This window comes from Charadrius vociferus, unplaced genomic scaffold (genome assembly GCF_000708025.1).
Source record: "Charadrius vociferus isolate BGI_N301 unplaced genomic scaffold, ASM70802v2 scaffold230, whole genome shotgun sequence".
NCBI lineage: Eukaryota > Metazoa > Chordata > Aves > Charadriiformes > Charadriidae > Charadrius > Charadrius vociferus.
Genome location: NW_009646500.1, coordinates 1,570,606 through 1,583,518, shown reverse-complemented (window position 1 = coordinate 1,583,518; position 12,913 = coordinate 1,570,606). Strand labels below are relative to the sequence as shown.

Genomic DNA, 12,913 nt, shown 5'->3' with positions numbered 1-12,913 from the left:
GATTGGGAGGAAGGGGAAAAAAAAATTAAAAATCAACAGAGATGCTTGTTTGACATCTACACTGCTTGCATGCTTTTTATGTACCTTGTCTGAATTCAGCTTTCCTAGGAATTTCTGCAAGATAGCAGTTTGGCAAAGGGAATGATGAAAACATTGGCCAAGGATATGGATCACTGCCCTAGAAACAGGACCAGAAATAAATTAATTTAGGAGAAGAATTAATAGCATTTGGTCAATAACACACAGGTAAAGTTCCCAGAATTATTGCCTACGCAACAAAATTATGCTTGACACTACAATATGCAATGAGATATTCCAGCACTAAAAAAAAAAAAAAGTTAAAGGATACAAAATCGAAAAAGCATTTGAGCCAGAATTTTTTCCAGTATATACCACTGACAGTTTTGATTTTACAGTACTTTTTTTCAACCAAAAAGGAAATGGCAGATTTTATAAAAATTAAAAAAAAAAACCAACAACCCACCAAACTCTATTTCCAATTTTATACACTGATCTAGCTATCTTTGCTGTGCTGACGGTAATTTGCATTTTATCTTTATAAGACTGACAGCCACTGAGAAACAGAACATTTAAAGGAGTTGCTTAACAAACACTGTATTGTTAAGAACATGGATGAAAGCTCCAGGTATTAGATACTGCAGATGAAATCCCAAGATCCCAAGCACAGAAAAAAAAAACCCAAAGAAATATAAAAGTAAAAAAAAAGACAAATTGCATTCACTTTTATAGTAAGAAAAGTAACATTAAAAATGGAGCAATATAAACACCTCATCCAAACGCGTTATGTCGTAGGCACATGCCAATCCCCAGACAGTGGGAACAATGTATTTTTTCAGTGTATCACTCTTAAAAATTTTAGCTCTTTATAAAGTTAAAGGTGGGCTGTTAAATAATTTTCCACATTCTGAATTATCAGCAAAAATGTTCAATTAATGAAGGCAGGAGTTATGGAAAGTGAAACTGTTAAACTTTAGATTCTAACCTTATCTAGCACTCTCAAAGGCAAAATCCTTTCCTGTGGTCCTCCAATCAGATTTATCCTTACAAGAACATGGTTCCTCTCCACTGACAGACCATCAATTATAAAATCTCTGGAGGGAAAAAACAAACAAACAAACCAACCCCAAAAAACTTCAAAAATCAGAACAACTTTGATTTACTGACTGCTTAATTCGGCAAACTTTAATGAGCAAGAATACCTTAAGAGACATACCGGATTTAAAACACAACCTGGAAAACACACAGGCATAAAGAAATAAACAGAAACATGAAGTATTTTGAGATGTCTGCAAGCATTATCTTAACTTCACACTTCCTCACCTACCGCTGATTGGAAACATCTGAGCAATTAGAGGACACAGAAGAGTAGAAAACTTTGTGAGCTTTGTTACACCCACATGCTCAGTAATTAGGGCAGAGACAGTTAATGGACCATCAAAATTTACTCTTTATTTGGCCTAACAGCAAACTTCTGCTGTCACAAATAAGCAGGATTATTCATAACTTAACACACAGTCAACTTGCTGGCTGAAGTCACTGTGTAGCCCAAGGTATAAAATTTTTTTAAAGGGATAAAATCTGTTTTTATACACCAAGCTTCTTACAACTTTTTCCTTCGTAAGGAAACAGTAGGTTTCATCTTCAAATGGTACACAACATCTATATCTGCTGAGATTTCACTCATAACGTTTGACTTAAATTCTGCACTGGTCCCATATAGCAAACAGTAAGAGGAAAGTTCTTAAAATTCAGCATGCTGAGAGAAAGGACAAAGTGTCTGTGACTAAATGGCTGTCCATTTCTGTCCCAAAAATACACTTTTCGTTTTGAAATAACGCATTGTGCAATTTTATTTAAAAGTCAGTCACAGACGTTGGAGAGTCAACTAAGCTACAAATGAAAAGAAAAAAAATATCCAAAAAACGAAAGTATTGATGAGGCCTTTAATTCATAAACATGAAAACAATACCCTAATTTTATATTATACACATAACATAAAAGAATAATAAAAAATGAAAATAAAAATAAAAAGCCATGTTTATACCCACAAATCTTACATTTTTTAAAGAAATAACCTAAGATTAACACAAATAAAAATGAGAAAAATATTTGCTTTTTTACACTTTGAGGTGAAAGTAGAGGAAGACGACTGTTGTATCTTTTCACAATTTAAGATTCATGACAAACCTGCATTTAAGTAAACTTATGCACATTAGAAGCCAACTTGAGTTAGAGCATTTGTATACTTAAAGCCACTAAGGTATTTGCGTATTTGTTCTCAGGAGAAAAGTTTGATAGTTAAAATAACATTTACATCAGTCACTTCTTACCCTGGTCCGTCTGAAGTTTCTGTGACATTTTCCTCCTGAGCAGTTAGCAAAACTTGGGACACTTTATACTGAGTCTCCAAGAGTAGAAGGGTATTGAGCTCACAGCACAGCACATTTAACAACCTGCAGGACACATTGAAATGATACCACATCACTCAGGAATCCAGCAATTCAGAGTAAGAGGCGAATGTATTTACGAGATCTCAAAATGGAAAGAAAAACCCCCAAACCCAAAAGACTTGAAGTGTCTGACGAATACCCAGACACAACTGCATCAGGAACAATCTTTTATATTCTTTTTAGCCACTCAAGTGGCACAGCCTTCAGCAAACAGGGAACGGTTCACAACAGACTTTTTGCGTGTACTGAACAACCAGAGAAAATAAGTCACTGGTCAGCTCAGTCCGCTTTTGAGTTCATATCACAGAATAACAAAAGCGACACAAACTTAATACGACATTCTACATGAAATGTGAAGAAATTAAACAATAATAGGCTGGAAAGGCAACTCAGAATCAGGTTGTTCAAAGCAGGGGGAGGGAGGGAGATGAAAATACATCTTTCCTTTAGAAAACAGGCTTTTAAGCATTTCTGTATAATCAAATTTAACACAATTCAAAAGCAATAAAAGATTTAATGTAACAAAACCAACAAATCTGCTGGTGGATTTTTTTTTTTTTTTATTTCAGAGAAACATGAAGCAATGATAAATGAAATTAACAATCACAAGAGCACATGACAGCACATTACATAAAATTTTCTTTTATAACTTCGGGGCACATTAACAGTGAAAGTACTCCAATATATTTCATGTAAATCTGACGTAGGGCAATCCAAATCATACTACTTTTTTTTTTTTTTAACTAATCTATTCAGTGTAATACTGGAACAGAATACTTTCATTGAAGGCTTCCTGGTCATGGGAAATAGTATGACTATTCTTGTTGCTATTTTTATTTTCTGGTTTATCACAGTCATAAAACGCAACATAAATTAAGTCTGATCAGCATTATATTTTGCATTCACATAAGACTTGATATGAACTAGAGAATACATATTGTTTGAAATTCGTAGTCTGCTAGTCAATGCTTATTTTCTTCCATGTAATTCCCTATATGCTTCTACTGACAATAGCAAAAATTTGCAAGACATCCTCTGGATAATTTAACACCTGCAAATTCATACAGTTGTGGCCAAAGGTTAAACAGTCAAGATGATAATATGTCTGTTGCTGTTGTTCCTTTTTTAACATAACTTGATCTTTTCAGTTTCAGTCCGCTTCCAAGTTTTATTATTTTACATTAACTGTTTCCTGACATTGATTTGTTCTCAGTACTCTTCTAAATCACAGAACAAATGACAGTTCAACTATGATTTTTTTATTATTATTATTATATAGAAGAAAAATTCACAAAAAGAGCATTGAAACCATTATGAGGATGGACCATTTCTTCCGTTAAGAATGATGACTAACTGGCAAAGAACCTGTTTCCAGCAGTTAAAAAACACTTGGGAGGAGACTGATGGCCGAGAATGCTTATAACGCCTCCTCTGGTACACAAGGCAGAGCAAAAAAAAAATAGAACAAACCATAAGCAAATAAAACTAGGTAGACGGGATAGTGGTAAGATAAATGAAAAAAAATATACAAGATCTAACATGAGTAGCCTCTGCTGGGGCATTCACATGAAAATTTCATCTACATGGAAAAATCCATTTAAAATGCTGTCACTGAAGTACAGTTATTTGGTTAAAGGTAATATCCCATTGCTTTACCTTCCTTCCAAAGTCATAAATATGTAGAATAAAGTTTGAAACAAACAAACAAAAAAAATCACATTTTATAGTGTGTATATTTATGAGCATGTTTGAATATGGCTGGGGGGGTTTTCTCTTTTGTTTGTTTTTAATTGCATTCGGAACATGAGAATTGGATGACACCACCCAGCTCAACATCCTACCTATAAGGAGTGCACGGTTATGGAAAGGTATAAAACCTTGACAGATACAACACTGAAAATCGGAAGACATACTTCGGTGCAAGGTCTTGTGACCTGGGAAGGAACAACCCCACGTGACAGTACAGGCTGGGGTCTGACAAGTTAGAAAGCAGCTTTGCACACAAAGACCCAGGGGTCCTGGTGGACAACAGGTTGAACACGAGACAGCAACACGCCCTTGAAGGCCAACATCATCCTGGGCTGTGTAAGGAAGAGTGCTGCCAGAAGGTCATGTGACCCTTCTCCTCTACCAGTACTGGTGAGGTCATACTTGGAGTGCTGGGTCCAGTTCTGGGGTCCCCAATAAAAGCATGACATGGACACACTGGAGGAGGTCCAGCAAAAGACCGCAAACATGATTAAGGGCTTGGGCTATCTGACATAGGGAGAGAGGCTGAGAGAGCGGGGGACTGCTCAGCCTGAAGAAGCGAAGGCTCAGGGGAGATCTTGTCAATGTGTATAAATACCTGACAGGAGGGTTTGAAGATGGAGCCAGACTCTTCTCAGTGATACCCACTGCAAGGACAAGAGGCAATGGGCATGACTTGAAACACAGGAAATTCCATTTTAACATACTATGATGATGGTGAAACAGTGGAACAAGTTTCCCAGAGACTTTGCAGGATTGCCAGCCTTGGAGATATTCTAAACCAGACTGGACGCAGCCCTGAGTAATGCTCTCTAGTCGAACACACTTCGAGCAGAGCAGCTGGACTACACAACCTTTAATCTCCCTTTCAATCCCAATTCTGCAATTCTGTGAAAACTACTAATAAGATACACCATATTCCCAGGAACAAACTGCAATACAGATAAAATAAAAGGTTATCTGAAGGCAGCCTTTTACAGAACAGTAATTTTAAAGAAATTCAGAAAAATCAAAATACATATCATAGTTGTGAAAATATGGCAGTAATAAGTAATTTTGTTTCTGAATTCTGAATTTCTTGTCCTATGCCATCCCTCTTTCTCAGATTGTGCTCCCCAGGATTCTCCCCCTTCAACTGTAATTTCACAACTAATACTTCACTGTAGAAATCTCTAGTCTGAAAGAAGGCACACTAACTAGTACTTGTGTACCTTTGTAAACTACCTCCCTCCTTGGTTTTGGTAGGTGGAATTATGATGACTTCTTTCATTACGGCAGAACAGAAGGTTCTTCATGGGATACAAAACAGCTAGTAAATAAGTCTAGCTGTTAAAAAAAAAAAAAACTTGTTAATTTTTATGCTGCTCCTCTAAATTTTTTCACCTGAAAATACTATAAATAAACCACCTATGAATTTCTCCAAGTTGCTAAAAACACCCGTTATGAGGACAGCTTATTATCGTATTTCTCAATAGTTTTTCTATGATTTCCTTTTAAGAACACAAAATAATATGATGTTCCCTGTAGTCCTGCTTTCTCAGTTGTCTTTTTCTTTTTTTCTAACTTCAAATCACATCTCTTTCAAACACCACCTTTATTATGGTAATTCTAGTTTTCTGCAGTTCCTGCTACACTCCCACAGACTTCTTCCTTACTTTCATAACGTATGTCCTTTCCAAAGACAATCTGATGCTCCGTCCTCACTTCCGGGATGCCTGCAAATGCTCAGCTGGCAGTGGAAGATGCAAGATACCGTTCTCGATACAGTAGTTGTAATAGTTTGTGGTGGGCTGATAGCAGCCAGCAATTAAGCACCCACCCAGTTGCTCATTCACTCCCCAGCTCCCACAAGCAGACCACTGCCTAGCCAGTCTCTGAGCAATGGCTACCTGCAAGACCAACCTCCCACCCCCACAGTTTTTATTGCTCAGTATGATGTTATATGGCATGGAAGATCTCTCCGGTCAATTCAGGCCCGCTGTCCCAGCTCTGTTCATTCCCAGCCTCTTGCCTACTTGCTTGGGAGTGGGGGGAAAAAAAAGAAAACCCTGCTGCTGAGCAGTGCTTGCACAGTGTCAGACAAAACCCGAGTGTGTTATCCATATTGTTTTAGTCACAAATCCAAAACACAGCACGATGTGGGCTACTATAAAGAAAACTAACTCCATCCCAGCCAGCACACAGTCCTAGCAAAAGAAGATAAAATTTCAAGCTATAAGCAGAAGTCCATCCACCGTAGAGAAAAAAGAAACCAGCACATCCAAAGTAACCTATACTGCAATTTCAGTAATAAGCTCAATTCAGGCAATGTGCAACAGCTAACCAAACAAATGCTTGAGTCTATGCTGTCTCTAAGGTGTTCCACTGATGCAACCCCAAAACGGTGGACTAAACTGGTCTTTAGTAAAAGGTTTTCTTTTGGCTTGTAGTTACTGCCTTCTATAGATACAGGCATGGCTGATTCAGGCCAGTGCAAAATACACAGCATGACATTTGTAGAGAGCTCAGCTATGGGACAAGGTAAGGTCTTTCTTTCTCTCCTAGCAATCAATATTAAAAACATAAGTAGAAAAAAAACGAGGACTGGAACCTCGTTGCAGTAGCGGGACCTCCTCCTTGCTAAATGATTACATAAACCAACAGAGAAACCCAAAGCAAAATTTTCATTAAATCATTCTAGTGTTGTCATCATGGGGAACAGCCTCAAAACATTTATCATGAGAGCCTACACTACCAATTTGATTTATTCTTTATTATACTTTGATTAATGGCCTGAGCTCCAATAAGAACACTGATCCAACCAGCGAGTGGCAATTACTATCAAGTATGCCAGATCAGTAGACAAAGGCAAATGGCTAGCAAAAATAAAAAAATTTTAAAAAGGCCAAAAGCTACTTAGTCAGCATTAGAACACAAGGGGCACTTGGAAGCTTCAGCCATGCAAAGCTTTGCAGGCTGCCTTTGCAGACTGAACAAAAGGCATTAGTAATGAGCAGAGAGCATGCATGTCTGCATGAGGTCTTTCTAAAGAATCAAGGCTTGTAATTGCCCCACTGAAGGCAATGCTCATCGTGGTTTTGAAAAAATAAGAGATCTTCTGAATACAGAGTCGCCGTGGTTTAACCCCAGCCAGCAACTAGAACCACACAGCCGCTCACTCAAAACCCCCTTTACCCACTCCCACCCCCCAGACGGGTCGGGGGAAGAAGAGAAGGAAAGAGGGTGGAAAGGGAGGAAAAAACCTCACGGGTTGAGATGAAGACAGTTTAATAGATAGAGCAAAAGCCACACACGCAGGCAAAGCAAAACAAGCAATTCATTCACCGCTTCCCATCGGCAGGCTGTCATCTCCAGCAAAGCGGGGCTCCATCACGTGTAATGGTTACTTGGGAAGACAAATGGTTACTTGGGAGGACAACTCCAAACGTGTCCCCCCCGCCCTCCATCTTCTTCCCTCAGCTTTATATACTGTCATGGTATGGAATATTGCTTTGGTCAGTTTGGGTCAGCTGTCTCAGCAGTGTCCTCCCACAGAAAAGGCCTTGATTGCTTAGCAATAACCCAAATCATCAATGCTTTACCAACACTATTTTCATCCCAAATCCAAAGCATAGCACCACACCAGCTGCTAGTAAGAAAGTCAACTTCATTCCAGACAAAACCACAAGAGCATTTACCAATACCCTGAGTTACACCTCTGATACCTGGGGCACTGGAAGCTACTACCTCAGGGTACTCCTGTTTCTCCCAGTAAGAAAACTCAGGGACTGAGACTGATGAAAACATCCTTACGATGTTTTCCACATGAAAAGATTTTCAAAAGAGCACCTACAGCACTTTAGCTACCCAATGTACTTACAAATCACACGTAATGTGATTGCTAATGGTAAAAAAGTTTCCCTAGTTAAACAAAAATGCTTTTCATGAGCATCACTTACCAGCCTAGAGGACTCAGAAGCGAAGCATTTTAATTTCCCTCAGTGAAGTAAAGAAAAAACATCAACAAATAAGTGACATAATAGTATCAGAGAACCTGCTGTTCCTATTTTATTATTTCTTTTAAATTAATAAAACTAACAAACTTCTATTAATATATAAACTAACAAAAAACTGCATAACAGTATAACTACGTGATGTGTAAGCATGACAACATAATCCTGTTGCAAATCCTCATCACTATTAATGTAGACTGAGTCCTCCTTTACCTCTGGATTATTAAACAGGAGTCAAAGATTTACAGGACACATGCACTCCCCAGTGATCACTACTGCAGAATCTTTTCCCTTACACACATTCAGCATGTACACTTGGAAGGAAGAGGTTCATTTCCAAAGAACTGTAAATCACTTACTAAGCAGAAAACACCTAAAAATAATAGAAAATGGGTCATTAATTAATTATTAACTCAATCGTTTTTCCTTATTTAATTGAAAAAGGTCTGGTGGAAAATAACTGGAAGACTACATAGTTTTTCATGCTTCCATCATAAGAATCCGTATCTGGTAGGTTTGGAGGAAGAAACGAATACTATCAGGCTCAGTTCCTCCCCTCTCTCACCATACTCCTCCCTCCCCTCGAGAAGAGGAACCCTATGAGCATGGTTTTCTTCTGTTCAGTAAGACATAAGGATGTTGAATGCCACAGAATGTAGCATGAGAAGGGCTTCCTCAGTACATCCAGCCAACAGCACCAAAAATTTCGTTGCAAGAGTAGATGTACCATCAGTTAGTGATCAAAAAGATTCATCAGTGACATCAGGCAACAGTGTTCACGGGCTATGACAGTATATTTAAAACAAAGATATGCAGAATGCAAGAGGTACAGCCTTGTTCTGTCTCTGAAAAGAAGATGGAAAAGAAAACATGAAACTAGTAAAAGAATGCCATGTCTTCTAAAGGGGAATTTGTTTAAAACCAGTTGTAAATAAAGTCTTGCTTCAATTTATAATAAATATGATTTTAAAGAATCATATAAGAACATCTTCAAAAAGCTTCTGCTACTCATAATGCTTTTAGAGAAAGAGAAAGAGAAAGAGAAAGAGAAAGAGAAAGAGAAAGAGAAAGAGAAAGAGAAAGAGAAAGAGAAAGAGAAAGAGAAAGAGAAAGAGAGGATAAATCTAAATAGCATGTTGATCTAAGGAAAAAGAATGATCAGGATTAATTTCTTCTACCACTAGAAAACAAGGCAATTAATGCTCCTTCCATTGTGTTGCAATCATTAAAATCACACATTCTCCTAATTAACAATACATATCATGTAAGTACAATTTAAGGAACAAATTATTTCATACAGTGAAGCTACCTTATTATTAAAATGCAATTATATAAGAGGGTGTGTTTACAATGCAGATGAAAACACAATGGTGTTTTCAATGCACAGGTGCTTATTATCTGTATTTCCTAAACCCCTAAAGTTGTCTCCTGCCTATCACATGCTTGCTCATCTCCCAGCTCCTGTAGGATTTAATTCATTCACCTGGATTTCACTGGGTGAAATTTTGACTAATACATACTGCTTTGAGGCAAACTTCAAGATGCCAATTGATTTTGATGTCAATATAGTATAAGCCATTTAAATTCTCTTTCCTAAATATTTCCCTTACTGGTTTTGTAGGCCCACAGCCTATGCCTGTTGCCAGTAACACTGTTTCTTCTGTTCATTGTGCAAACTGACTGAGTATCTTTGAATTAATTTTGGAATATTGATACTTTTCAGGGACAGAGGGTTGGTTATTGAAGGTAAAAATTTGGGACTTTGCCACACTTTAATCCAGCTAACAACATAGTGTCACTAACATTCACAGAAAACTCAGTTTCTGAATAGAGAGAACAGCAATATTTAAATGCCTGAATAATGCTTTAGGCAGATGCTTTGAAAATATATATTATGCATATATTTTCTTGGCAGGCTGTAAAAACTCACAACTCACAGATGTATTCACTGTACTGAAATACTAGATAAGTTGCCTTGATGCCATATAATTAATGTCTGAAAGAAAAAGTATGTTACCACTGTTTACTTAATTCCTCTGTTAAAATAAGTTACAGAGATTGAAAGAGCTTGGCCTTGAAAAGGAGGTGGTTAAGATCTCTAGTGTCAAACCTTTACAAATATTTTTTTCACTCACATCCAGTAACTTATAAGATCAGATCAACTGGTACACTTGTATGAGAAAAATAAAGTTGATCAGTAAATTAAGAAAGTTCTCTGTGTTTAGTATCTTAAAAATGTATTACTTTGCTTACTGCTACAAATTCCCTTTAGGATTTCAGCTTTGATGGCAATTTAAGTTCAAAATCTTCTAAAATAGAAAGACTGTTGAGAATTTTGGTACCGGTTCCTGTGCACCCAGATTTTCAGTCTGTACAAAGGAGTGGCTAAGACAGCCTTCAGTGTTCTTTTGTCAACGAATATTGGCCAATTGAGAAACTTCCTGCTTCTAAGTAAATACAAATATGCTTTGAAGTTGAAAATTGAACTGACAGTTTAAAAGTCTGTGTATACAGAAATTAGGAAATCTTTATATACTTTTTTATTCTTATAACTTATTGCCTAAATTTTCCCTGTAATTAATAAAAATAATAATTTTTAAAAGGGCCTTCGAATGAATAAATCTTATTCTAGAAGCACGCAATAGATGCAATTAAAGGCATACCAGTTAAGAATTAAAAAAAAAAAAACCAACCAAAAACCAAAACCACAGAGTTGCACTAGGCTATAGCTTGCTGTGGAACTGAGTATTTTACGTTGATCACACAGGACCTAGTTTGTATGAATGCACTCTAGGGACCATTCTTTATACACTGAGAGATATTGGCTATGCAAAACCATATCTAGCTTCCTTACGTTTTCCCTTTGATTTCTACTGCATGCACACCACTTTTCAGAGCGGGCAAGCTTGAAAAGGAAAGTTGACAGCACAGCCTCTGCAGGACTGTCCTTCAAAATAATAGTTCAGAATTCATACTTATTCAAAATGAAAACAATCATCCACCAAAAAACTGCAATATTAGCACTAAAAACAGATACACCTGTGCTTTTTGGAGTAAACAAACTGTGGAAATACCTATAGTTACACAGCTAGTAACCAAAATAATTTTAAGTCACTGAAGCACAGTATACACATGAAGAAAAACATTTCTGTTGCGGTTTAAACCCAGCAGGCAGCCAAACACCATGCAGCCAGTCGCTCATCAGCCTCTACCACCACCCCTGCAGTGGGATGGGGGAGAGAATCAGGGGGGAAAAGAAAAAAATAATCATGAGTTGAGATAAAAACAGTTTAACAGGACAGCGAAGGAAGAGAAAATAGTAACAATAATAATGATAAAAGACTACACAAAACAAGTTTTTGCACAATGCAACTGCTCACCACCCGACGATCAATTGCCCAACTTGCCCCGAGCAGTGATCGTGGATTCCTGCACCCCGGCCAACCCCCATTTATATATTGAGCGTGACATCTATGGTATGGAATACTCCTTTGGCCAGCTTGTCCTGGCTATGATCCCTCTCAGCTTCTATGGAAAGCCAAAGAAGTCTTTGACTTAATATAAGCATTACTTAGGAACGGTTAAAAGATGTCTGTTATCAATATTATTCTCACACTAAATCTAAAACACAGCAGCTACTAGGAAGAAAACTAACTCTATCCCAGCTGGAACCAGGACAAGTTCCAAATTGCAGAAGTTGCTTAACATACAAGTAAGCAAATTTGTAACTCTTTTGAACAATAAACATGGGTTAAAGGACCTCCGAGTATAGTCTGTAAATTAAACCAGATCTGAAATCCAGCACTCAGCTCTGGGTGAGCCACATGTACAATGATACCCGACCAAATAACAAAGTATACAGCTGTGCAGATTTGTGAATGACTAAATAACGTGTGTTTGGCTGTACTATTGCTATTGAGTCTAGCAGAAAGAAACATTTCTAGACAAATGTTTCCCCAAAATCATTTGGTCATAAAACTTGGGTTTTTTAATGTTGCAGTGATCATAAACATTCAAATATTTTATTTCTACATAGCAGCAAAGAGAAATGTAGACCTTTTGGTCTTTCTAATTAACTTTCTAAATTTTCAGACCTGTTAAGCATCTGATATTATTTGATGTAACTGCTGCTGAATTTGGTATTTTTGACAGAATTTGCTCAAGGAGAAAACCAACTACCTGGAAACTCTGCTGAGGCACATAGAAAACAAGGAGGTGATTGGTGACAGCCAGCATGGCTTCACCAAGGGCAAGTCATGCCTGACAAATCAGGTGGCCTTCTATGAAGGAGTTACAGCAGCAGTGTACAAGGGAAGAGCAACAGATGTCATCTACCTGGACTTGGGCAAAGCGTTTGACACCGTCCCACACGATATCCTGTTCTCTAAATTGAAGAGACATGGATCAACATATGAACCACTCAGTGGATAAAGAACTGGCTGGACGGTCGCACTCAAAGAGTTGCAGTCAACGGCTCAATGTCCAAGTGGAGAGCAGTGACGAGTGGTGTTCCTCAGGGGTCGGTACTGGGGCCTGTACTGTTCAACATCTTTGTTGCGGACATGGACAGTGGGGTCGAGTGCACCCTCAGCAAGTTTGCCGATGACACCAAGCTGTTAGGCGAGGTAGACGTGCTGGAGGGGAGGGATGCCATCCAGAGGGACCTGGACAGGCTGGAGAGGTGGGCCCAAGCCAACCTCA

General features: G+C 37.9%; 1 protein-coding gene across 1 annotated transcript in view; it reads right to left on the bottom strand.

Moving 5' to 3' along the window:
- The window catches only part of TBC1D32 (TBC1 domain family, member 32), a 94,148-nt gene that overhangs the window by 46,342 nt on the left and 34,893 nt on the right, over positions 1–12,913 (bottom strand). Inside the window, exons 23-24 of the mRNA XM_009883278.1 lie at positions 1,004–1,112; positions 85–178 (exon numbers count right to left, since the gene is read on the bottom strand). Of these exons, the coding sequence (XP_009881580.1) occupies positions 85–178; positions 1,004–1,112 (203 nt within the window). The remainder of the gene's footprint in view (positions 1–84; positions 179–1,003; positions 1,113–12,913) is intronic.